Source organism: Panthera leo, chromosome B3, assembly GCF_018350215.1.
Source record: "Panthera leo isolate Ple1 chromosome B3, P.leo_Ple1_pat1.1, whole genome shotgun sequence".
Taxonomy (NCBI): Eukaryota; Metazoa; Chordata; class Mammalia; order Carnivora; family Felidae; genus Panthera; species Panthera leo.
Window position 1 is genome coordinate 45041991 of NC_056684.1, and position 23313 is coordinate 45065303.

Below are 23313 nucleotides of genomic sequence, written 5' to 3' on the forward strand. Positions count from 1 at the left end.
TAAACAGTGGTTGTAGAAATTTCAAGTTCTTTTTTGAGAGAGAGAGGGCACAAGTGAGCTAGAGACAGAACTCCCAGGAGGGGTGGGGCGGGGGGGGGGGGGGGAGTGGAGGAGAGAGAGAGAGAAGCAGGACCCCAGCTCACTCAATGTGGGACTCGAACTCACAAACCATGAGATCATGACCTGAGGTGAAGTCAGATGCCTAATGACTGAGCCCCCCAGGGGCCCAGAAATTTCTAGTTCTTAAGGAGTAAGTCATGATTAAAAAAATTTTTTTTGTTAGTTACTGAGATGTTACAGAAAGAAATATAGGGCTAGAGTTCTGTACCTGTTTGGGAATTTAAAATTCTGTAAATGGTATCAATAGATATCCAAGAGCTAAGAGAAGCAGCATATGCACCCTGGGTGAGGAGTTTGTTGTAAGATACTGTTGACTGGCCTGACCTACTAACTGGAGCAACAATAACTTGCACCCTCTGGGTGCTTCTGCCAGATGACCTCAGCAGGTCAGTGTAAGCCTTGCTCTCACATGGACACTAACTTTTATTTTCACACCCCATTCTAGTAATCTATTCCAGCATTCCCTTCCAAACCTTCCCTACCAACCATCGTAGTCTGTTCCAGTCAAGTTTCGTTACGTTGTTTCCTCCATTTTTCATGGCTTTCCTTTTAAAAATCAAAATCCTACCCAGTTGTGTCTCTGAGTATATAGCCCATACTGATCTCCTCTTACAAAGGAGCCCTTTAAAGACATGAAAAGACATAAGACACAGGAAGAACGTGGTCCATTTCTGTACTCAATCCAGGTAACTGGTATGGAACCCCTGGGGTTCAGATTTCATTCCCCCCAGTTTAAGTCAGTTCTTGTACTTCAGTTATAGTCACCATACACACCTCTGCTTTGCCCAGGCAGGAGGTCAGTAGTCCTAGGTCACATGTCCTGTCAGTTCTGGTTACTTGCATACACATCACACAGTTGATTCTTTTATTGCAGTGTAGGTGTTCTAATGCTCCCATAGTGGTACTCAGACTTTACTGGAATTACTAAAGGGTCACAGCAAGAACTCAAGCCACTGTGTCCTTTCCCAGCTGGCCATGGGCTCCAGTGATAATAAGCTTGTCTGTCAATGTGAAAGAAGAAAAAAATCGATTAGTTTTTCTACTACTAGGACAAAAAGCTGGGCTTTTGTAATAATGTAAAATCAGTCCACTATGAATGCATTACTAAATGCTATTTTAACACCCTAATAGGAAAGAGTACCCTCTCTGCATTTACTGCCAGATTGGTTGCTGTTTGGCTGGTTTGTTGTGATCTATCTACAGCTAATTTTGGAAAAGAAAAGTGAATATCTCTTGGTAGACATCAATCACAGTGTGAAAGGTTGCCTTCAGTTTTGAGTGGATCATAATTAAATGCTACTAAGGGTAAAATTTTGAAAGTTGATGTACACGTATTTGAATATGTGTGTGTGTGTGTGTGTGTATATATATATATATATATATACACACACATATATAAGATGGGAATATATATATGATGGGAAGCCATTATTTGTAGCATAGTTACAAAATTTGGACTTAATAGAACAGCACATGGTAAGGGAAAGTGGAAGATACAGTTGACATGGTAGACTGCAAGCAGAATACCAGAGGTCTTGAAAGCTGAGCAAATTATTTAATTTATTATTTTATTTTTTAAATGAAATAAATTTACATCCAAATTAGTTAGCATATAGTGCAACAATGATTTCTGGAGTAGATTCCTTAGTGCCCCTTACCCATTTAGCCCATCCCTCCTCCCACAACCCCTCGAAGTAGCCCTCAGTTTGTTCTCCATATTTATGAGTCTCTTCTGTTTGTCCCCCTCCCTGTTTTTATATTAAAGTCCTCATATGAGTGAAGTCATATGATTTTTGTCTTTCTCTAATTTCACTTAGCATAATACCCTCCAATACCCTCCAGTTCCATCCATGTAGTTGGAAATGGCAAGATTTCGTTCTTTTTGATTGCCAAGTAATACTCCATTATATATATATACCACATCTTCTTTATCCACTCATCCACCGATGGACATTTGGGTTCTTTCGATATTTTAGCTATTGCTAAATAGCTAAATAGTTGCTAGTGCTGCTATAGCACTAGCTAATAGTTGCTAGTGCTGCTATAAACATGGGGGTGCATGTGTCCCTTCGAAACAGCACACCTGTATCCCTTGGATAAATACCTAGTAGTGCAATTGCTGGGTGGTAGGGTAGTTCTATTTTTAGTTTTTTGAGGAACCTCCACACTGTTTTCCAGAGTGGCTACACCAGCTTGCATTCCCAGAGCAAGCAAATACAGCACCTTTAATGGGCTTTGGGTGGGGGGAGACCTATGAAACAAAGCTGAAATAATGCAGGGAAGATAGACAAGTATCCTGGCAGGAGTTAAAATTTAGCCTAGAAGATTAATTGTGGGAATGACAGAGCCCCAGACCAGGGAAATTTCACTGGTCCCGTGATGAGGTTCACAGATCAGAGACTTCAAAGGTGATGGAAACTTCAAGATCAACCAATAAACCCATCCTCATCCAGTGCACCAGAAAGTCAAGATCCAGATAGGGGTCCACTTCTCCAAGACCAAAAAGCCTGAACGGGGAGTATAAAGCCCCAAAGCTGTAAAACTAAATGAAAATACAAGCGGTCCTTCATAGCATTGCTTTAAGTCCTTACGACTACACATGTAAGAGCACAATACACGGAGCTGTCCAAGTGAGAATGCAGTAAATCATAATCCATGCCTGCTACTAAAATATTTTCAAATGAAACTCTGATGCCTGGCACTGCAAAAACTAAGGAGGGAAGTGATCAGGGGCTGGGAGAAGAGGAGGAGAGACCCTAATAAAACAAAATTAAGGTTAGTAATAGGTAAATGGGATTCATGATACTCACCTCACTATTTGAATATATGTTAGAAAATTTCTTAAAAGAGTTCTTGGGGGGCGCCTGGGTGGTGCAGTCGGTTAAGCGTCCGACTTCAGCCAGGTCACGATCTCGCGGTCTGTGAGTTCGAGCCCCGCGTCAGGCTCTGGGCTGATGGCTCGGAGCCTGGAGCCTGTTTCCGATTCTGTGTCTCCCTCTCTCTCTGTCCCTCCCCCGTTCATGCTCTGTCTCTCTCTGTCCCTCCCCCGTTCATGCTCTGTCTCTCTCTGTCCCAAAAATAAATAAAAAAACGTTGAAAAAAAAATTAAAAAAAGAGTTCTTGGGTTTTTATCTTAATGCCTGTAATGTGTGGCATTTGTCCTAAAATATATTTAGGGCTTGTTTTTTTACTATGGTTTTCTCTGTCCACATTATCTTACTATCATGGCATATGGGACCCACATAGCTGTCTCATAACTCAGTTTCAGTTGCTTAATACAATGATTGCCATTCCTTTCTGGAGACTTTCAGGACCCTCCAGTAGATTTTAAAGACTTTGTCAATCCATTCTGAAAATGCCCTCTAATTTGGTGAAAACTCATCCAGTTTTGTTTTGTTTTTTTTAATGCTGTGGTAATACTAGAACCTTATTTTCCTAGTACATAGGTAGATAGACTTTCCACGGGGTTTAGGGCAAGGCATTTCACTTTATAATAGGTATAGGAATGTGTCAACATGCAGCAAAGAATTTAGTAGGATTAGCTCAAGAGCACTGTGCCGAAAGACTATGTGAACCCTTAAAGTTCTGTTCCAGGAGAAATTGGCTTCAAAATTGGTTCCTTTGCCCCTAGGCAGAGATTGGAGATTATTCTTTACACTTTTAGAATACATGGGTAAGTACCAAACCTTTGTCTAAGTTAAGGGAGTGGACACACATGCTCTATGTTTTTCTCCCTATGATTTTCATACATTCTATTTTCCAAGATGAAGTGCCACCAAACACCCAAATAGCCAAAACAATCTTGAGAAAGAAGAGCTAGAGGCATTATGTTCCCTGACTTCAAAGGATATTAACAAAGCTATAATAATCAAAACAGTATGGTATTGGCATAGGAAGAGACACATGGATCAATGGAACAGAGAGCCCAGAAATAAACCCACACATATATGTCCCAACTAATTCATGACCAAAGAGCCAAGAATATACCCATGGGGAAAAGACAGTCTCTTTAATAACTCGTGTTGAGAAAACTGAACAGCTTCAGCAAAAGAATGAAACTCAACCACTATCTTCTACCATACATGAAAATGAGCTCAGGGGTGCCTGGCTGGCTCAGTTGGTACAGTGTGCAACTCTTGATCTCAGGGTTATGAATTCAGGTCCCACGTTGAGTGTAGGAAATACTTAAATCTTAAAAAAAAAAAAAAAAAAAAAATGCTCAAAATGGATTAAAGCCTTGAATGTAAGACCTGAAACCATGAAACTCCTAGAAGAACACAGATGGTAAGCTCCTTGGCATCAGTCTTCGTGATTTTTTTTTGGATCTAACTTCAAAGGCAACAAAAGCAAAAACAAACAAGTAGCCCTGTACAAACCAAAAAAACCTGCATAGCAAAGGAAACCATCAATGAAATGAAAAGGCAACCTACTGAATGGGAGAAAATATTTGCAAACCATATATCTGATAAGATGTTAACACTCAAAATATATTACCAACTCCTACAACTCAATAGAAAACAGTCTAATTAAAAAATAAGGATTTCAAATAGATATTTTTCCAAAGAAGACATACAAATGCTAGCAGATACGTGAAAAGGAGCTCAGTATCACTAATATCAGGGAAATGCAAATCAAAACCACAATGAGATACCATACCTCAAACCTGTTAGAATGGCTGGTATCAGCAAGACAGGAATTAAGTGTTAGGATGTGGAGAACTCGTGTGCACCATTGGTGATCATATAAATTGGTACAGCCACTATGGAAAACCATGTGAAAATTCCTCAAAACATTAAAAATAGAACTACCATACGATCCAGCAATTCCACTTCTGGCTATTTCTCCAAAGGAAACAAAGTCACTATCTTGAAAAGATATCTGCATGCCTATGTTCTTGCAGCATTATTTATAATAACTGAGACACTGATATGACCTGTGTCTGTCATTAGATGAAGACAATGTGATATATATAAATACATACACAATGGAATATTATTCAGGCATAAAAAAGAAGGAAATTCTGCCATTTGTGACAAGATGGATAGATACATCTTGAGAATTATACTAAGTGAAAAAGAAAGCACATTCTGTATGATCTCACTTTTATGTGGTATCTTAAAAAAAAAAAAAAATTGATACAGAGAATAGATCAGTGTTTACCAGGGGCAGGGAGTAGAGTTGGGTGGACAAAATGGTTGAAGATGGTCAAAAGGTACAAACTTCCAGTTATAAGTAAGTCCTAGGGATGTAATGTCCCAGATGGTGCCCATATATGTATTACATATTTGAAAGTTGCTAAGAGAAAAATCATAAAAGTTCTTATCACAAGAAAATACATGTGTAACTGTGTGGTAATGCAAAGTAGAGATCAGAGTTTAGGGACAGTGAGGTAATTGGAAGTAAGCACAATTCCAGAAAGGAATCAATACAGTGTCTTCACTGTGTCTTCACTGAGTACTTGGCTGCATATAGGTAGAATGACACTCTACAGGATCAAGCAAGAAGTGACTTAGGTTACGAGGCTAGTTGCAAACAGCAATTCCCAGAGCTCACAGAGGGTGAAGAGCGAGAGTGAAGAGTCCTCAGTAATCACCCAGGGTATTAAGTAGAGGGGGATCATGCCGTTTGTAGTGACCATAAAATATCCCTGGAGTAAGGGGCACCTGGGTGGCTCAGCTGGTTAAGCGTCCAACTCAGTTTCAGCTCAGGTCATGATCTTGTGGTTTCATGAGTTCGAGCCCCGCATCAGGCTCTTAGCTGACAGTGCTGAGCCTGCTTGAGATTCTCTCTCTCCTCTCTCTCTGCCCCTCCCCACTCACACTGTCTCTGTGTCTCTCAAAATAAATAAATAAAACTTAAAAAAATATATTAAAAAAAACCTATCCCTGGAGTGAAGTCCACTTTAGCTTAGACCCACCCTAGCAAAGATGCTTTAAATACAAGATTCAAAGGGATCAAACTGATCCACAAATAATTGCTAAAACAAAGCCTGACACTGCTAAGTAAACAAAATCCAGTTCCTCAATGATGTAACAGTCATAATGTCCTGCACCTATCTAATTAAAGAATTAGTAGACATGTTAAGAAGCAGAAAAATGTGACCCATAACTAAAAGAAAGAGTAGTCTATAGGAAAAGACCCAGACATGGCAGTGATGAAAGCCAGCAGACAAGGATGTTAAGACAGCTAATTTTGTACAAGTATTAAAAACATGAAAAAAATTTAAAATATTTTTAAGTAACCAAAATGGGATAGAAATAAAAAATAACTATATATGCAGTGAAATATTGGATAAATTAACAAATTAGACACTGCAAAAGAAAAGTTCAGTGAAATTGAAGACCTAGCAATAAAATCTATCCAGAATACAGCATTTTCTTTTTGTCACATAGAAAAATGAACAAATAATGGCCAATTTTTTTCAGATTTGAGGAAAGCCCTAAACTGACAGAGTGAAGAAGTTTGATAAACTCCAAACAGGATAATGATGCACTCCATAATCTAACTGACGAAAAACAGCAAAAGACATTCTTTAAATAGGGTAAAAAACACCTTATTACCACAGAAACAGATAACAAATTCCACCGACTTCTTAAAAACCATATAGCTCAAAACAAAACCTTAAGTGTTGAGGACCACCTCACACCCATTACGATGGCTACTATCAAAACAAAACTAACAAAATACAAGTGTTGGTAAGGATGTAGAGAAATTGCAGCCCTTGTGTACAACTGACTATAAAATGGTACAGCTACTATGGAAAACATGGCAGTCCCTCAAAAATTTTCAACTAGAATTACTCTATGATCCAGCCTTCCTACTCCTGGGTATATACCAAAACTAAATGAAAGCAGAGACTGAAAGAAATATTTGTACACCAGTGTTCACAACAGCGTTATTCGTAAGAGTCAAAAGGTTGAAGCAACACAAGTGTCTATTGATGAACAAATGGATAAACAAAATGTTACATACACATACAATGCAATATCATTCAGCCTTTAAAAAAGTCTCACACATGCTACAACATGGATGAAATTTGAGGATATTATGCTAAGTGAAAGATAAGCACCTATACCCTATGGTCCCACTTACATGAGGGACCTACAACAGTCAAACTTAGACAGAATGGTGGCTGCCAGGGGTTGGGGTTGGGAGGATTTAGTTGTTTAACGGGTACAGAGTTTTGTTTTGCAAGACGAAAAAAGTTCTGGGAGATTGGTTGCAAAACAACACGAACCATAATGAATTGTACACTTTACAATGGCTAAGATGGTCAACTTAATGTTAGGTATATTTTGCCAACAGGTTTTTGGGTTTTTTTAACCTTTAAAAAAATAATGCTTAGGAGAAAACCTGCTATGTGTCTTCTCCCTGCCTTCCCCAGAGCTGTCTGTTCTAGTTGAGCCCCACCACATCTGAGAAGCTTTTCCTCATCTTTCCATTTCCCATGTCTCCGAATTTCTGTACCACCCTACTTAGTACCGAATTATCTTCTTGTCTTGACAAGCTGTAGGACCCCTGAGGAAAAGAACTATGTCTTCAGCTTGTCTTGGGGGCCCTGATAATACCAGTCGTAGAGGAAGTGTATCAGTCAGTGTCTAATCAGTGAAACAGAAACCACATTAAGTATTTCAAACAGGGTGTGTGGGTGGCTCAGTCAGTTGAGCGTCCAACTCTTGATTTCAGCTCAGGTCATGATCTCATGGTTTGGGAATTCAAGCCCTGTGTGGGGCTCTTCGGTGATAGCATGGAGCCTGCTTTGGCTCTTATGTCTCCCTCCCTCTCTCTGCCCCTCCCCCACTTGTTCTCTGTATCTCTCTCAAATAAAAATAAACTTTAGAAAAAATTTAGGGGCACCTGAGTGGCTTAGTCGGTTAAGTGTCCAACTATGGCTCAGGTCATGGTCTTACCATTTGTGAATCTGAGCCCCATGTAGGGCTCTCTACTGTCACCACGGAGCCTCTGTCTTCCTCTCTCTCTGACCGTCCCCCATTCATGCACATTCCCTCTCTCAAAAACAAGTTATTTTTTAAATTTTTTTTAGAAAGTGTTTCAAACACAAGAAATGTAATATAGGGAGTTTGTTACAAAGGTCTTCAAAGGGCTGGAGGAGCAAAGGAGGAATAAGTGTATCTAAAGAATACTAAGGAAACAGCTGCTATTCCTATGGCTGGAAGAAGCAAAAAGGAAAATCCTAAGACCCACAGTCACTATCGCTGAGGCTGCTACTGTGGAACCAAGCAGCCAAGAGCCTACTCTCATCAGCCACAGCTGCCACTGTGCTGGTGCACTCCAGCTTCTGCAGCTGGAGTACCGCAGCCAGTACCATTGCTTGTGACACCACTGGAAGATGGGTTCTCCCCCCCAGTATCCCAGTAGTGCCTCTCACAGGTCAGACTTACAGAAATCTAGCTGCAGAGTCTAGGGAAATGTAGCTTGTGGATCTCCTGCCACAACAGTGAAGAGGAAAAAATATAGAAGAGTTAATATGGAGCTGGAGGAGGGGTACCCAGGTGGCTCAGTTGGTTAAGCTTCCAACTTTGGCTCAGGTCATGATCTCGTGGTTCGTGAGCCCGAACCCTGCATCAGGCTCTGTGCTGACAGCTCAGAGCCTGGAGCCTGCTTCAGATTCTGTATCTCCCCCTCTCTCTGCCCCTCCCCTGCTTATGTTCTCTCTCTCTCTCTCTCAAAGCATAAATATATAGAGAGAGAGCTGAAGGAACAGACAATATCCAGCACCCTCCTTTAACTACTCTGCCTGTACATCCATCCTCTTGCCTCTTTTGAGATTTATACACAACGAACTTTTCTTGTACAAAGTACACTTAATCTCTCCCCCCAAAGAAAGACAAAACATCCCACCAGTCACTATGAACATCTGGATGATGAGAATTTTAGTTGAGACAATCCCCCTGGAGGATATTTTATCATCTTGAGTCTCAATTATAAATCAGTCACCACCAAAACTTTTATATTTAACAGAAGAGAGAGGGAAGGTGATTAACAAGTGAAAATATGTAGGAAAGCAACAGCTGGCATTGTCCTCATTGTTATAAATCATCTGGCTATCTCTCATCTTGTCTTCACAGCCCAGATCATTTTCTTGTTGCCCTCAGTCAGCATCTTAGCCGGCTGGGGTTTTTTACCTAGTGAGGAGACCCTACCCTTCATTCCTGAAGTATCTAAGTCCTTATTGATTCTTCCTTTGGTGAGTTACTGTAGCCTTTTATTAACTTTGAACAGCTGAACGTAGAAGCACTACGGAAGCACTCCAGAGAGTGCCCTCCATTGCTTAGCAACAGCCATATTTCCCTTGACAATTGAGACCAAGCACCCCAGTCAATACAGTAACCCCTTACTTTTCCCCTTGGTTCAGTGGCACAAGCACCCTAAATGCCCAAGTGCAAGTCACACTTTCCAGTTCATTGAGAGCACTGTTGGTTTCCTAATGGACACATTCCTCCCTTGGGACTCAACCAGCAGATCCCAAAGTTTCAAGTACAGAAGCCAAAATTCTGTGAGTGGGGTTATTAGATGTATTATTGAGAAGAGTCATTCTTCCTACTCCCCAAGCCCTGCTTGATTCCTGGATCCTTTGATTCAGTGGACAACTCACTAGCAAAGAGCATTCCTAATGCCCAAATTGTAGTTTATAAATACCATTCACACTTTTAAAGCAACAACAACAAAACCCACCTCCTTGGAGAATGGCTAATTAAAGGTAAGTGATGAGAAATATAGAGAACTCGGAAAGCCTTCTTGTTTCGGAAAATAAGGCAGTTATCAGAAATTCCTGGAGTCAAGTCAAAAAGACACAGAGCTTTGGGGATTTTAAAGCCTAACTTTAAAGGGCTCTCACTAGCTTTAGCAGGCTGCATAATGGCCACCAATGATATCAGGTCCTAATCTTTGAAAGATGTGTTTCCTTATACTGAAAAAATTTTGCAAATGTGACTAAGGATTTTGAAATGGAGAGACCACGGGATAGTCAGGGTGTGTCCTAAAGGCAGTCATACATCTCTTTTATGAGAGGGATGCATAAGAAGATTTGAGACACAGAAGAGAAAGCCATATGACCACAGAGGTGGAGGTTGGAGTAATGTGGCTACAAGCCAAGGATGGCTGGCAGGTACCAGAAGGTAGAAGAGGCAAGGACCACATTCACCCCTACAGCCTTCACAGGGATCACAGCCTTGCCAATACCTGGATTTTAACCCAGTGAAACTGATTTTGGGTTTCTGGCCTCCAGGACTGTGAAACAATAAAATTTCTGTTATTTACAGCTACCAAATTTGTGACAATTTGGTACAGTAGCCACAGGAAAATAATACACTAGCCAAAAATGGAGCATTTCAAGCATCAAAATAATTGAAGTGCATCACAGCATATAAAGTATGTTTTTAAACCACAGGTTCAAAATGATACCAACACCTTCCCTATGTATGTAAATTTGCTGCTAGCTAAACTGTTCAGTGTTCTAAAAGCTGATAATGGGAAATAACTACCTCACTGGAATAATAGTTATGAAAAATTTGTGCTTTATAAAAATGTGAAGGATTTGTAGAATTAAGAGGTTTCCATTTTACAATTCATTATGAAATAATATCAACGATCATCAATGACTGCTAAAACGATTAGGTCGAAAGGTTATGGGGAATTTATAATCATGCTGACAACGTCCAAACCCCACAGTTCAGTCCCATCATTTTAAAACACACATACACACACACACACACACACACACACACACACACTCACAAAACGATGTTATGTACCTCCTGCTGGGATACAACAGGAAATACAAAAAACCAACCATGACATTTTCTTGGCAAAATTTCAAAACTGGATCAGGCTCCCCCAGATCCAAATACCAGTTTATAAGAAATATTGGGGAGAGAAATATGTTAAATGAAAGAACTGATAGGATCCTATAAGCAGAATCCACAATGTGAGGGAAAATGTAGAGGGAAAAGACCTACCTTGTTCAACAAATTGCCAAGAAGACCAAAAAGGAGGAAGGGGAAATTTATAATTAAAGATTTAAGAGAGTTCAAATGTTACTGTTTCTGTAAACCTTTAATAGACTCCTTGAAATAGAACAAATCCCTCACTTCCAAGCAATCCCAACACATCAAGAACTTGACACTCCACTATGCCCCTTTTACCTATTCCAGGATTCCCCCCTCCCCTTCCACCTTACTCAGATTCAGTTCCATGGTCATCATTATGACCACTCTCTTGCACATAACATAAGCTCCTTTGCCCCCTCTCATACTTCCTTGGGTAGATCACACACCTGAGTAAATCCTACTCTATATGCCTGTCCTCTAGCAGCTGAATGTGGATGAATAGCTGATTTCTTTTTAGACTCACCCTCCTTAATGTCACTGGAAACTTAATGCTGCCTGGCAGTTTTTTCCCCTTGGTCTGGCTTCTTTTCCAGTTTCCAATTTGAAACAATTACACCTTTTCCTCTTTCCAAACACCTCCAAAATCTCCATCCTCATCTGATAAAGTCATCTTGCTCGATATTTCACTGAACTAAATAAAAGTAATAAGAGAACTTCCAAGACATCTAAATGACTAATAAACATATGAAAAGCTACTACACATGCAAATTAAAACTGTACATCCTGGTACCACTACCACTCACCAGAACGGTTAAAATGACAGTAGAAATACAGGCATTCCTCAGACATTTTGTGGCTCGGGCTCCAGACCACTGCAATGAAACAGCTATCACAAAAAAACAAGTCAAATTAATTTTTTGGTTGCCCAGTGCATATAAAAGTTACAATTATGCTACACTGTGGTCTATGGTGTGTGCAATAGCATTATGCCTTAAAAAAAAAAAAAAAAAAAGAGTACAGACCTTAATTTGAAAATACTTTATCGTTAAGAATAAATGCTAACCATCATCTGGGCTTTCAGCAAGTTGTCATGTTTTGGCTGGTGGAGGGTCTTGCCTCGATGTTGATGGCTGCTGCGTGGACCAGGGTGGTGGTTGCTAGGATGTCTGTGGCAGTTTCTTAAAATAAGACAACAATGAAGTTGGCCACATCATTCACTCTTCCTTTCACAATTTCTCTGTAGCCTGTGATGCTGTTGGATAGCATTTTACCCAGAAAACTTCTTCCAAAAGGACTCAATCCTCTGGCTGCTGCTTTATCAACTAAATTTATGTACTCAACACTTTGTTGTCATTTCAACAACCTTCACAGCATCTTCACCAGTCGATTCCATCTCGAGAAACCACTCATCACCGTAACAAATATAACAATAATGAAAAAGTTTGAAGCACCTCAAGAATTACCAAAACATGACAAGGACACAGTGAACAAATGCTGTTGGAAAAATGGCACCCAAAGACTCTCTCAACATAGGATTGCCACAAACCTTCCAGGTGTGAAAAACAGAAGCACAATTCAGTGAAACTCAATAAAACAAAGTATGCCCAAAGTCACAAGGAAGCAGATGAAACTCTCATACCTTGCTAGTGGGAGCTGAGTCGTAAAACTCATCATGTTGTAAAACTACATCACAGTCTTAAGTCAAACACATGTATGCTCATGGCTGCTCGAGTTTCTCCCCTGATGTGTACCCAACGTATATGTGCTTTCTATAAAACAGGTTCCAGAAGGTTCACAGGAGCATAACAGAGAAATGCTGGAAACAACCCAAATATTCATCAACAAGAGAATGGATAAACTATGGTATAGTTGTCTAATAGAGTATTACACAGCAACATGGATAAAACTCATAATAGCGAGTTGAAGGAGTCATAAGCAAAAGAGAATATAGTACTTACAAGAAAGGTAAAAATCAGGCAAAATCACCTATGGTGTTAGGACCATAGTTTTCTTTACAGTAGCTTCGGTGGTAACTGGAAAGGGATAGAGGGGCATTCTGGATTGCTGGTAATGTTCTATTTCCTGACCTGGATCCTAGTAACACATACTTTCCTGTGTGTGTATTATACCTCAGGTGCAATGTTAATGAAAGAAGAGAGAAACCGAACTCCACAAGCTCCCACTGCTTCATGGAACTGACCACGTGCAATCTGAGCCCCTTCACTGGCCTTCACTCCTGTTACTGTGGGTCTTCCATCAAAGATAGGCTTTGCCTCCTGTGCCCTACAGAATTACCCCCTCTCTTCCTAAGAATGCCACTCTGGCAGGTCTCCCATCTCATTCCCACACCTTTTCTCTCGACTAGATTTTTCCCATCAACCTACAGACATACTACCACTTTTCTAATGTATAAGACAACCTTCTCAACCTTCGGTTGCTGTAGTTTTTTCCCCTTCTCTTGGGCTAGAGCAAAACTCAAATGATTATATGCGCTGAATGCCGATTTGTTCTAATACCCTCTTTGAACCGCTCCAGTCATGTTCTCACCTCCACACTCCACAAACACGGATCTTCTCATCCAGGTCACCTCCACATTGTTCAGCCCGGTAGCCACTTCTTCATTGCCGTCTTCCGTGATTTTCCGCCGTTTTAGGCTTAGTCATCAACTCCCTCTTTCCCAGATCACTTTCTCCTTCAGGCTTCCAGAATACTGAGCACCCATGTTGCCCTCTACCACACTACTAGCTGCTCTTTTCCAACTTTCCTATATGCTTCCTCTTTACATCTCTGGCCTCTCAGTTTGGAGATCCCCAGAGTTCATCCAGGGGCTTAGTGTCCATCCATGTTTTGTCCTTTGGGGCTCGTATGCAGCATCATGTACACACTGCGTAAGTGGAGGAACACCAACGAAATGTCTCCAGCCCAGACCTCTCTCCCGAACTCAGGCTCCTGACACATCTGTCTCCCAGCATTTCTACCTAGATGTCTAACAGGCATCTCCAATTTTCTATGTGCAACATCAAACTCCGGATCTGCCCCTAAAAACCCACTCTTTCACAGTTTTCCCGTCTTGGTTAACGGAAACTCTATCCTTCTGACTCCTCACCAGGACAAAACCCTCGGAAACATTCTTGACTCCACCATTTCTCTCCTAAACAAACTCAGTCTGTCAGCAGGTCCTCAAACAGAACCGCCAAAGCATTTCTAGAATCGGACCACTCTCACCATTTCTACTTCTGTAACCCTGGCCTAAGCCACTATTGCTAGTGCCAGGATTATTGCCAGAACCTCCTAACTGGCCTTCCTGCTTCCCCTCCCTCCCAACCAGTCTGGTCTTGGTGCACCATTGAAACATTGGCCAGATCAAGTCAGTCCTCTGCTCAAAAGCTTCCATGTCCTACCTATTTCACGCAAAGACAATTTCTGTGTGATGGGTTACAAGGGCATTCACAGCATACCCCTTCTCCCTTGTACTGTTACCTCTTCTTTGTCCCCACCTTTCCTCTGCTCCATTGACACTAGCCTCCTTGCTGCTCCTCAAACATGGAAGACGAACTTCTGCTTCAAGGCCTTGCAACTCTTTCCTCTTGGCCTAGAATGTTCTTCCCCCATTTATCCTCATGGATCATCCCTTCATCTTCTTCAGATCTGGACTCAAATGTCACTTTTTCACTAAGGGCCTCCCTGACCACAGTATTTACCAATGTTAAGCACTCTCCCTCTCCACCCCACTCTCCTACAGTCTCTATCACTTCCTTTAATTTCTCTCTAGCACCATCTCCTTCCGATACACATATGTATTACTTATCTGTCTGCTGTCGGTTTCCTGCTAGTATGTAACAACAGGAGCATGAGGATTTCTGTCTTGTTGACTGCTATATCCCTGGTGTCAAGAACAATGCCTAGTAAATAGTAAGAGTTTAGTTACTATTTGCGGAATGAACATAGGAGTTATGTCAGTCCCTGTCACACACTCAAGCTTCATAGAGATGGGAACCACATCTTAACTATCTTTGTAATAAATGACTGACTAAATGGAAGAAAGAAGAACGGATCTTCAGTTTAATGAAGGTACTTACTGAAGGCAATGCATTCAATTGTCCTTTTCATTTTTAATGCAAATACTTGATCTCCCCTGAACAAATCAGGTCAGGTATTCCCAAACAATGTTACCAACTGCCTTTTCTTCCTTTCTTAAATTTTCCCTCAATCAAGAGCAAAGATTACAATAGGCAGAGCGTGCAATAAAAATATAGTGATTAAACAATGCTTACCAAATCAAAAAGAGGAAATATTCAAACCTTGAGAGGTAATACAAACATTGTTGCACAACTCACTTATGATTTTTCTTGTCCCAAAAAGGTTAAAGAAACAGATATGACTCAGAAGGAAGGAAAAAACCAACAGATATGTTGGTTTAATCATATGATTTCTAAAATACACTCAATAAATGAGGGCAAATTTTGACCCTTCTGATATGAAGACCGCATGTTATTAAATAAAGAGCACTTCCTATTCACCTAAATATATTTCTAGAGAAAATTTCAGGGCTTGGAAAAGTCCAACAACTTATTTCCCCCAAAATGACAAGTTCACACTTTTATCTTTTTAATTTATATTAAACTTTTTCAATTTATTTCACATGAAAACTTACAGAGGAAGTTGACTATGAGGCCAAAGACCTGAGTTCTTTTCTCAGAACCCATGCACACATGGGAGATTTTCTGCCAACTTCCCACAGCAGCAGGTCCCCCCTTCCAGCCCCCTCCTAGGAGGAACAAGGACAGTCCCAAAGGGTAGCAGGTGGAGAGGTCCATGGTCACCACTGCTGGGAACAGACGTCACAGGGCTCATCTGCCGAGCACATAACTATTCATCAGTCACCTCCGTGGTGGGGCTGAGAGCAAGGTGGAGGAGGACTCGGTATCACAGTGCAGGTAAGGAGGGGTGGCAATGCCCATCACCAGAGGAGTAGGCCCTTACAAGAAATAACAACTTACCAATAGAAAATTCACTGTGTTAGACACAATGATAACTACGTCAGAGTACATGGGTTGCAGGGAAGGTTGACTGTGAGAGAAAACTTGATTAAGCGAATCATAACCAAGAAGAAACACAGTAGTGACATCACGCATTAATCGGATCATTCACATTACACCAGCTGGTGTCTAAATCCCTTTTCCAGAACATATTGTACACAGAAGACCAGTTGCTCTGTGTATAAGACATGTCTACCTTTTTATATAATATCCCTTTCCCATTACAGAAGATTATGACTAATACCCAGTTGCCTTCCAATTGCCTGTCACCTCTCTCTGGAGCTTCAGAAAGGAATCTTTCATTGGGTAACATTTACTGCGGGTGTGGGAGAGTACACACACAATTGTTTTCCTATAAGGAAATGTATAAACCACAGAGCCACAAATAGTGACCCTTCCTGAATAAGAGTTTTGACTAAAGAGGCCTAAACTTGGAATACCCAGACTTCCTGATTTAGCTAGACAGCCCTAGTTCATTCTGGTTTCCCAACACGATATTTTTTTTAAGTAGGCTTCACTTGCAGCGTGGAGCCTAACACAGGGCTTGAACTCGCCACCCTGAGATCAAGACCTGAGCTGAGATCAAGAGTCAGATGCTTAACTGACTGAGCCAAGCAGGTGCTCCTCTCAACCCCTCCCCCACTAAAATGTGTTCCAGTTTGGCCAAGAAATTATATGAGGGCCTTACCTAAAACGCTGTCTTTGCTATGGAACATTAAGCTTTGGCTGTGAAGCTGGCAAAATTAGTGCTGTAATTGTCCCGTAAGTATATGAGTGATCACACTGGTCAGATCGCCCTTTTTCCCTTACAGAGAAGTCATGAATCTGGCAATGTAAACAAAATGAGGAGGGCTTTGAATAATCAAAGAATCCACTCTGTTCCTGTACATTCTTTTGAATCTGCTATTTACACACTCAGCCATGATCAACTTTGGAATAATGGAGATTCTCTTGCCAGCCACCAGGGATTTTAAATGTCACAAATAGTTATGAGAAAAAGTCTCACACTTGTATCTTTTTTTTCTGGCTTATTAGACAAAAGTAGAGGTAGGGCTTTGAATAAAGAGCTATTTATTTTTAAGTTAATAGCACAAAAGGCCCTCTTTTCATTAAAGTCCCACCCCGCCCCCACTACCAAGCCTAGAATTTATTAGAACCAGCATAGAGTAGAAAAGCAGACAGCAAGCACTCAACTGAAATCCAGGGTCCCCTGCCACACTTCCCTTACTCCCCCAAATAACTGCTTCTTATTTTGACTCTGTGACAAAGTCAGTGGGAGAGCTCTTAGGAGTGGGGTGGGTGAATGCTCACCAGGAGTGTTCACCCAGGACAGCAAGTTGCAAGGCAGATCTACTTACTCACACTCCCATAGCAGCCCCCTAACTTGGGGATGCCACAGATTGCAGAGCCCTGGTCTCCCACCCCACATTGTCCCAGCCCATCTGGAGTATGTATCCACATGTTCTTGCCCCTCAGGTAGCAATCCTCTTATAGTTTATGTCAGAGTTCAGTCCCATAGATGGCCTTATGACGTAAGTACTCTTCTAAACACTGAAGAACATTGTCATCCACCTTTGGGTCAAACTTGTTGGCCAAGAGGTGATGGTTTTGAAGAATCCAATGCAGGTCTCCAGTCCCATAAATACAGATAGACCGCTGGTGGATTCCAGAGCAAGGTGCATAAGGTGCCCCCATACTGATGTTTCCCTCATGGCCCTGCCACTTGACCAGCCTGGCAATGGCTGCCATATCTGAGACGTGAAACTTGGAGTGGTAGGGAATAGAGCCAGGCATCCATGGTGCACGCTGAAGCGTGGCCCATAGATGCTCATCGGGGCTATAGGTGTCTTTCACCCATTCAATCAGTTGTCGGGACTTGGGGTTCTCTAAGACATGTCGGACAAAGTCTCGGGAAGCTACAATATAGGCATTCCCTGTGAACATAGGTATGTTATCAGGGGGAGGATCCTTCATCTTGTTGGTTACATACAATGTGTCTTTTGTCTCATAGTGATATTTCCAGCGAGTCTTTTTGTACTCAGTAGGTATTTCTGACTCCATACTGTTCTTCCCATTCAACATCTTGAGGGCCAGGACCATCTCGGCATTGGTCTTTATAGGAAAGTCTGTCCCACATGTATTTAGTAAGTATTTCCATGGCACTGGGCTCTGGAGCAAGTCTTCCATACAGTTCAGGTCAGCCTGCACCCTGGACCAGGAGGCATAAACCACCCGAACCAACTTACTGGCCATGAAGACATTTGGGAAGCATGAAATAATTGCCTTGACTGCCTCTTTGAAAGTTTCTGGGGATTTCTCATCCACGTGGATGCAGTATATGTTCTGAGGGGCATACACAGCTCGGAGCAATCTTTCAAAGTTTTCTATTTTCTCATGGACCACCATTGAGTAGGCAATAGGGAAGTCTAACTCTTCTTGGCTCAGAGGGAACCGTATGAACTTCCTTTCAGCCTTAAAGTGCTCACAGTCTCTGGTCATGTTAAGGTAGTCAGTGTCTGTGAAAGGCTTCCGCTTGTTCTTGATCTCCAGATTGTCCAGCACAGCCTCAATCACTGCCTGCTGGTCCCCTTGGATGATCCGAGAACAGTTGATGGATCTCTTTGCTGGCAGTTTCAGGGACTTGTACAAGATGTCTCTACAGTGCCGGCTCTGAAAATCTCTGGACTTCAGATCCAGGGAATCAAAGTCACATTTCAATCTGAGACAAAGCCTCAGAGCAACAATGGCCAGCAGCATATAGCAGCCCAGGGCCCACAGGTAACGCTGCTGCCACTGTATCTTCTTCCACCAAATCATCCTCACGGAATGAGAAACCAGTAGAGTTTGGGCACAAGGACGGAGGAGGAGGATGGAATCCTTGGACAGAACAAAATGCCTTCAATTACACACTAGCCCTGCATGTATTCACAGGAACATCAAAAGTGCAACTCCAAAGTGATGGCAAAAATACATTCCTTTACTAGACAAATAACCTCAGTAAAGACCGGCCTACGAATCTCTTACACCTGGCCTGTTGGCGGGGGCCTAGAGCCTGACTGGACTAACTGGCCATGTGTGCTGGGATCAGGCTGGCTCCACCCCCCCTCCAAGAAAAAAAGAAAGGGAAACAGAACTGAGCACCTGTTGACGTTGAGGTTTAATTAGTAAGAGGAAATCTGCACCCGCCCTTCATTCCTCAGTCTTCCCCCACCCTTGACCACCCTGTTCCTAAATGGGGCTCTTATCTGGGGCCTAGAATTTCTAATCAGTGTAGAGAGACAATCCCTGAAATTCAGACTCTCAGTGTCTGTTCTAGAAATCCAAAGATTTCATTCCTTTTAAAAGTACACTTCTTGGTCTTGTTTGGCAATTTACATATTAGGATACTTTTACTACATACAATTCATTGGTTAGATTTGGTATCTAGCCACCCCCTTTTTAAAAAGCGTTCTTAAACAAGTACAAAAAAATTGGATATGATCCAACAAATGCATTGTAATCACTCATGTAGATAATTCAGTCTATCCAAATTTAAAATACATATACACACAGAGGCACACAAAGCTACGCATATACAATATTTAACGAGTGCTTTCTGTGGGCCACAAATTTTTTTTAACATTGTCCCAGGTCATCTTCACAACATACCTGAGCTGTAGTAGTATTAGGCCTCTTTTTTAAATAGGAAGATAAAAGCTAAATAATTTGCCAAATATCACATATGCTTTAAGAAGCAAATATGGGACTCTTCCCCACTCGCCTTTCCCCCAGTTTTTTTGTTTGTTCATTTTGTTTTGTTATTGTCCACAAGCCTTAATGCTTCTTCCTCCAAACCACAACCATCTTTTAAATAATACAGTACAGGGTACTGAGTACCATCAAAGAAAACCAGATGATCTAGGGGGAAAAAAAACTCTAAAAGGAGAGAAACAAAATGTGACAAACCCTCTCAACAATGACTATTTTCCCTTGTTGTGTCCTCTTTGTAAGCATAAGATTGTGTCCTGCCTGGTCATAACTTTCATGGGAATCTAAGAGGAAGAAAAAAATGAAACATGAAGAAAATTCTCACCTTTTTAATACCTTTGTCCTTGCTTAGGAAAGATCACTTGTCAAGATGTGTTTGTTTCCAAGGAAGATTGGTTGGAATCCATGGAAGCAAATGTGAACACCATATCCCCTTCTTTTAATGCCTCCACAAGATGTTTTCTGATATTCACAGGATGTCCAGGAACAGTCTCAGTCTCCTCCTCGGTCTCTGCAAAGTAGAGAGCAGCAGGTGGCTCTATCAGTCACCTTCCAGCTTCCTGCTCTCAGATGGGAGAGCTAGCTCACATATATCATTCAGGAGCATATTCTCAAACACTAGGCATTCAAGGAGGTGAACAAGGCAGGAAAAAAAAATGCTGGCAATATCTGAGAAGGCAAGCAGGTATTTCAACCAGAATAGTCCAGTTTGTAACCATGCTCTCCTGCCACAAAACCATTCATAGAAACGTGTCAACACTGGCACAAGAACTTGAAAGCTCCCCACCCACCCCCACCCCCTTTAGCAAGGAACCATAGAAACACCGGTAGGCCCCTGCCTTATTTTGGCCTGGAATCCAAATATCACTTCTCTTTCGTTCCATGAACATTACAAGAGTAAAACAATAAAATACTTTTTTTTTTCTTTAAAAATAGTTCTATAAAAAAAAAAAAAAGTTTGTTCTTCAAATAGAAACTGCTCAAAAAAAATCCTTTTGCCTGTCATCCCATTATAAATAATCTGTGAGTTGTAGAGACACCCACAGGGTTTCAGACTGTAGACCTCACTCACTCATGTCTGAGTCTAGCGTCTTGGCAGTCTAAGGAATGGAAACGCTATGGGTGGTTGGACTTCAGTGAGAGCCCCACTGGCTGGTTTGGGTATTATAGCATGCAAAACACCTTCTTCGAAGCTGCTGGCATTGCCACGGTTTCTCTCCTGTACCCAATCGTCCCCTTCCCTCCCCACACCCCCCACCCTATAAAAGCAGCATGCCTAGCCAAATACTTGAAAGAGCCAATTTAATATAAAGAACTTAACTAGATATAAAGTTAAGTAGAGAACTGTAGGGGACAGGGAGGGGTGTCAGGCCACCCTAAATTAGGAAGTGGCAATTGCTGGAAGTAGCTACTAATGCTAGGCTGGAGAAATGAAGATTTGGCAATTTTTTCATTTAAAATTTGGGAAGAAGGGTGCCAACAAGCTAAAACTCAGACCTCTGAGATGGGAAGAGCACCACCCGCTCAGTAGGCGCTGGGGACCCTGACCTCGGAAGAGGCCCCCAGGCTGAGATCTCAACCTCTCCTGAGGTGGCCGAGGTATTTGTCCACCATTACTGTAACTGCATTCAGTGCAGTTACATAAAGAGACTGCCCCTGCCCAGTAGTAAACAGGCGTTGACATGGTGATGCTCACAGAAGCAGGAAGTAGACCGGAAGCCAGCAGGAAATCCCGCCTCCGGCCTCATTGGCTCCCTCTGGCGCCCCCTGTCGGCTGAGCTTAATAGGGGGCAGAAGAGGCAAAGCAGAAATCCTAGCCAATGTCAAAAATGGGCTTCGTCTGAAAACAACAACATAATAAGCAAGATCTGTCAGAGTTGCCTTCTTCCTCCAAGAAGTGTTTACATAGCCCCCAGTACAGCCTAGGGAACTTAGGTCTTTTCTTTTGGGGGACATCTTCTGCCTGTTTCTGACTATAGATGGAGACAGGCCAATAGCAAAAGAGCCGTATAGGGTCATCTGTGCTCCCATTTTTATGGCCCCACTCCACTGGCTCTGTTTTGAGCTGTAACATTTCTGAGGCAAACACGATTAAATGATAAACACTTGTTCTGGTATCTACAAACATCTCTACAAACATTTCTATTTCTTTTTGTTGTTGTTATTAATTTTTTTTTTTTTTTTTTTTTTGAGACAGGGAGAGAGGGAGGGAGAGAGAATGAGAATGAATCCCAAGCGGCTCCACGCTGTCAGTGCAGAGTCCCCTGCAGGCCTCAAACTCATGAACTTTGAGATCATGACCTGAGCTGAAATCAAGAGTCAGACGCTCAACTGACCAAGCCACCCAGGTGCCGCACCCTCCTATTTCTTTATTCAGGACTTTTCTTGGATGGCCTGCTCAAAGTCCTGCCTTCTTTCCCATAAAAGTTATACCACAGATATAGATTTCTTTCAATAAAAGAAAATATTCTGAATATTTGATTTTTAAGGTAATCAAAATAGGGATCCACTCTCATTTGCTAAGTATATGCTAGTATGACATTGACAAACTGGAGATACAGTTTGTTGACATAATTTACACATTAGTAATACGAAACATGTGGTAGCCGCAGGCACACCTGGGTTTTGCCAAGTCAGAGCTAGGTCTGAACCCTGGCTCCACCACTGTCTAGCTGTGCAGTCATGGGCAAATTCTGTAATTCCTCTACGCTTTAGCGAGTTTAGTTTTGTTTTTTAATTTAATGTTTTATTTTTGAGAGAAAGACAGAGTGTGAGTGAGGGAGGGGCAGAGAGAGAGGGAGACACAGAATCTGAAGCAGGCTCCAGGCTCTGAGCTGTCAGCACAGAGCCCGACACGGGGCTCAAACTCACAGAGTGTGAGATCATGATCTGAGCTGGAGTTGGACGCTCAACCAACTGAGCCACCCAGGTGCCCCTTTAGTGACTTCCTTTGTAAAAGGGGGACTAACACCAATACCTACCTTATAGGATGGTGGTGAGGATTAAACAAGGTAACACGTATTTAAAGCTTGACTTAGAAGCTGGCAAATGCAGCCCCTTGATGAAGGTTATGCAGGCTCCGGGTCCAGCCCACAAATGCCTCTTTTACGCAAGGAATAGCTCAAGAAGGGTACAAATAGCATTCTTGAACCCTAGAGTGTTGATGTAGTAATGTGGCCAGATGGGTAGTCCAGGGGAAAGACCTGAAATTGTCCCTTTGTGCCCTGGAAGAGACTCAGTTGGACATGGTCAGTATTGGCACCACAGAGATGAGGAACGAGCTATAGCTGATACCGGGAAAGTGCAGATGAGGGACAGGATGGCTGGAGGTACGGGGCAATCGTGAGCTAGGCAACCTGCAGAGATCTCTCAGGCACTCGGGATGGTGGCGGGTTCCATACTTTAAGTCCATGCGGGTCATGACGAGAAGGTAGAGCACAGGGGAGGGGAAGGGCCCGGGCCCCCGGTGCCTGGGAACCAGGCAGTTCACAAGGCAGGAACCCGGACCTGGAGGACAAGGCCCTTCATTAAGGTTTCTTTCACCCCTTCTGAGACGT

The 23313-nt window shown here is 42.0% G+C and overlaps 1 protein-coding gene across 7 annotated transcripts in view; it reads right to left on the reverse strand.

Annotated features, from left to right (window-relative positions):
* Positions 1–21417, reverse strand: part of GCNT3 (glucosaminyl (N-acetyl) transferase 3, mucin type) — a 33695-nt gene extending 12278 nt beyond the window's left edge. For 2 of the 7 annotated variants that reach the window (XR_006203556.1, XR_006203557.1), the window contains exons 1-5: positions 21254–21417; positions 20082–20267; positions 17582–18886; positions 16698–16834; positions 895–1121 (exon numbers count right to left, since the gene is read on the reverse strand). Coding sequence is in view for 4 of the 7 variants with exons in the window: in XM_042941865.1 (XP_042797799.1) it covers positions 16715–16834; positions 17582–18826 (1365 nt within the window). In the remaining 3 variants the exon portion in view is untranslated. Of the gene's footprint in view, positions 1–894; positions 1122–14684; positions 14873–15613; positions 15949–16610; positions 18887–20081; positions 20268–21253 lie in introns of those variants that run through there. The other 5 variants (XM_042941865.1, XM_042941864.1, XM_042941863.1 and 2 more) reach the window with 5 other exon arrangements.
* Between the last annotated feature and the right edge of the window lie 1896 nt (positions 21418–23313).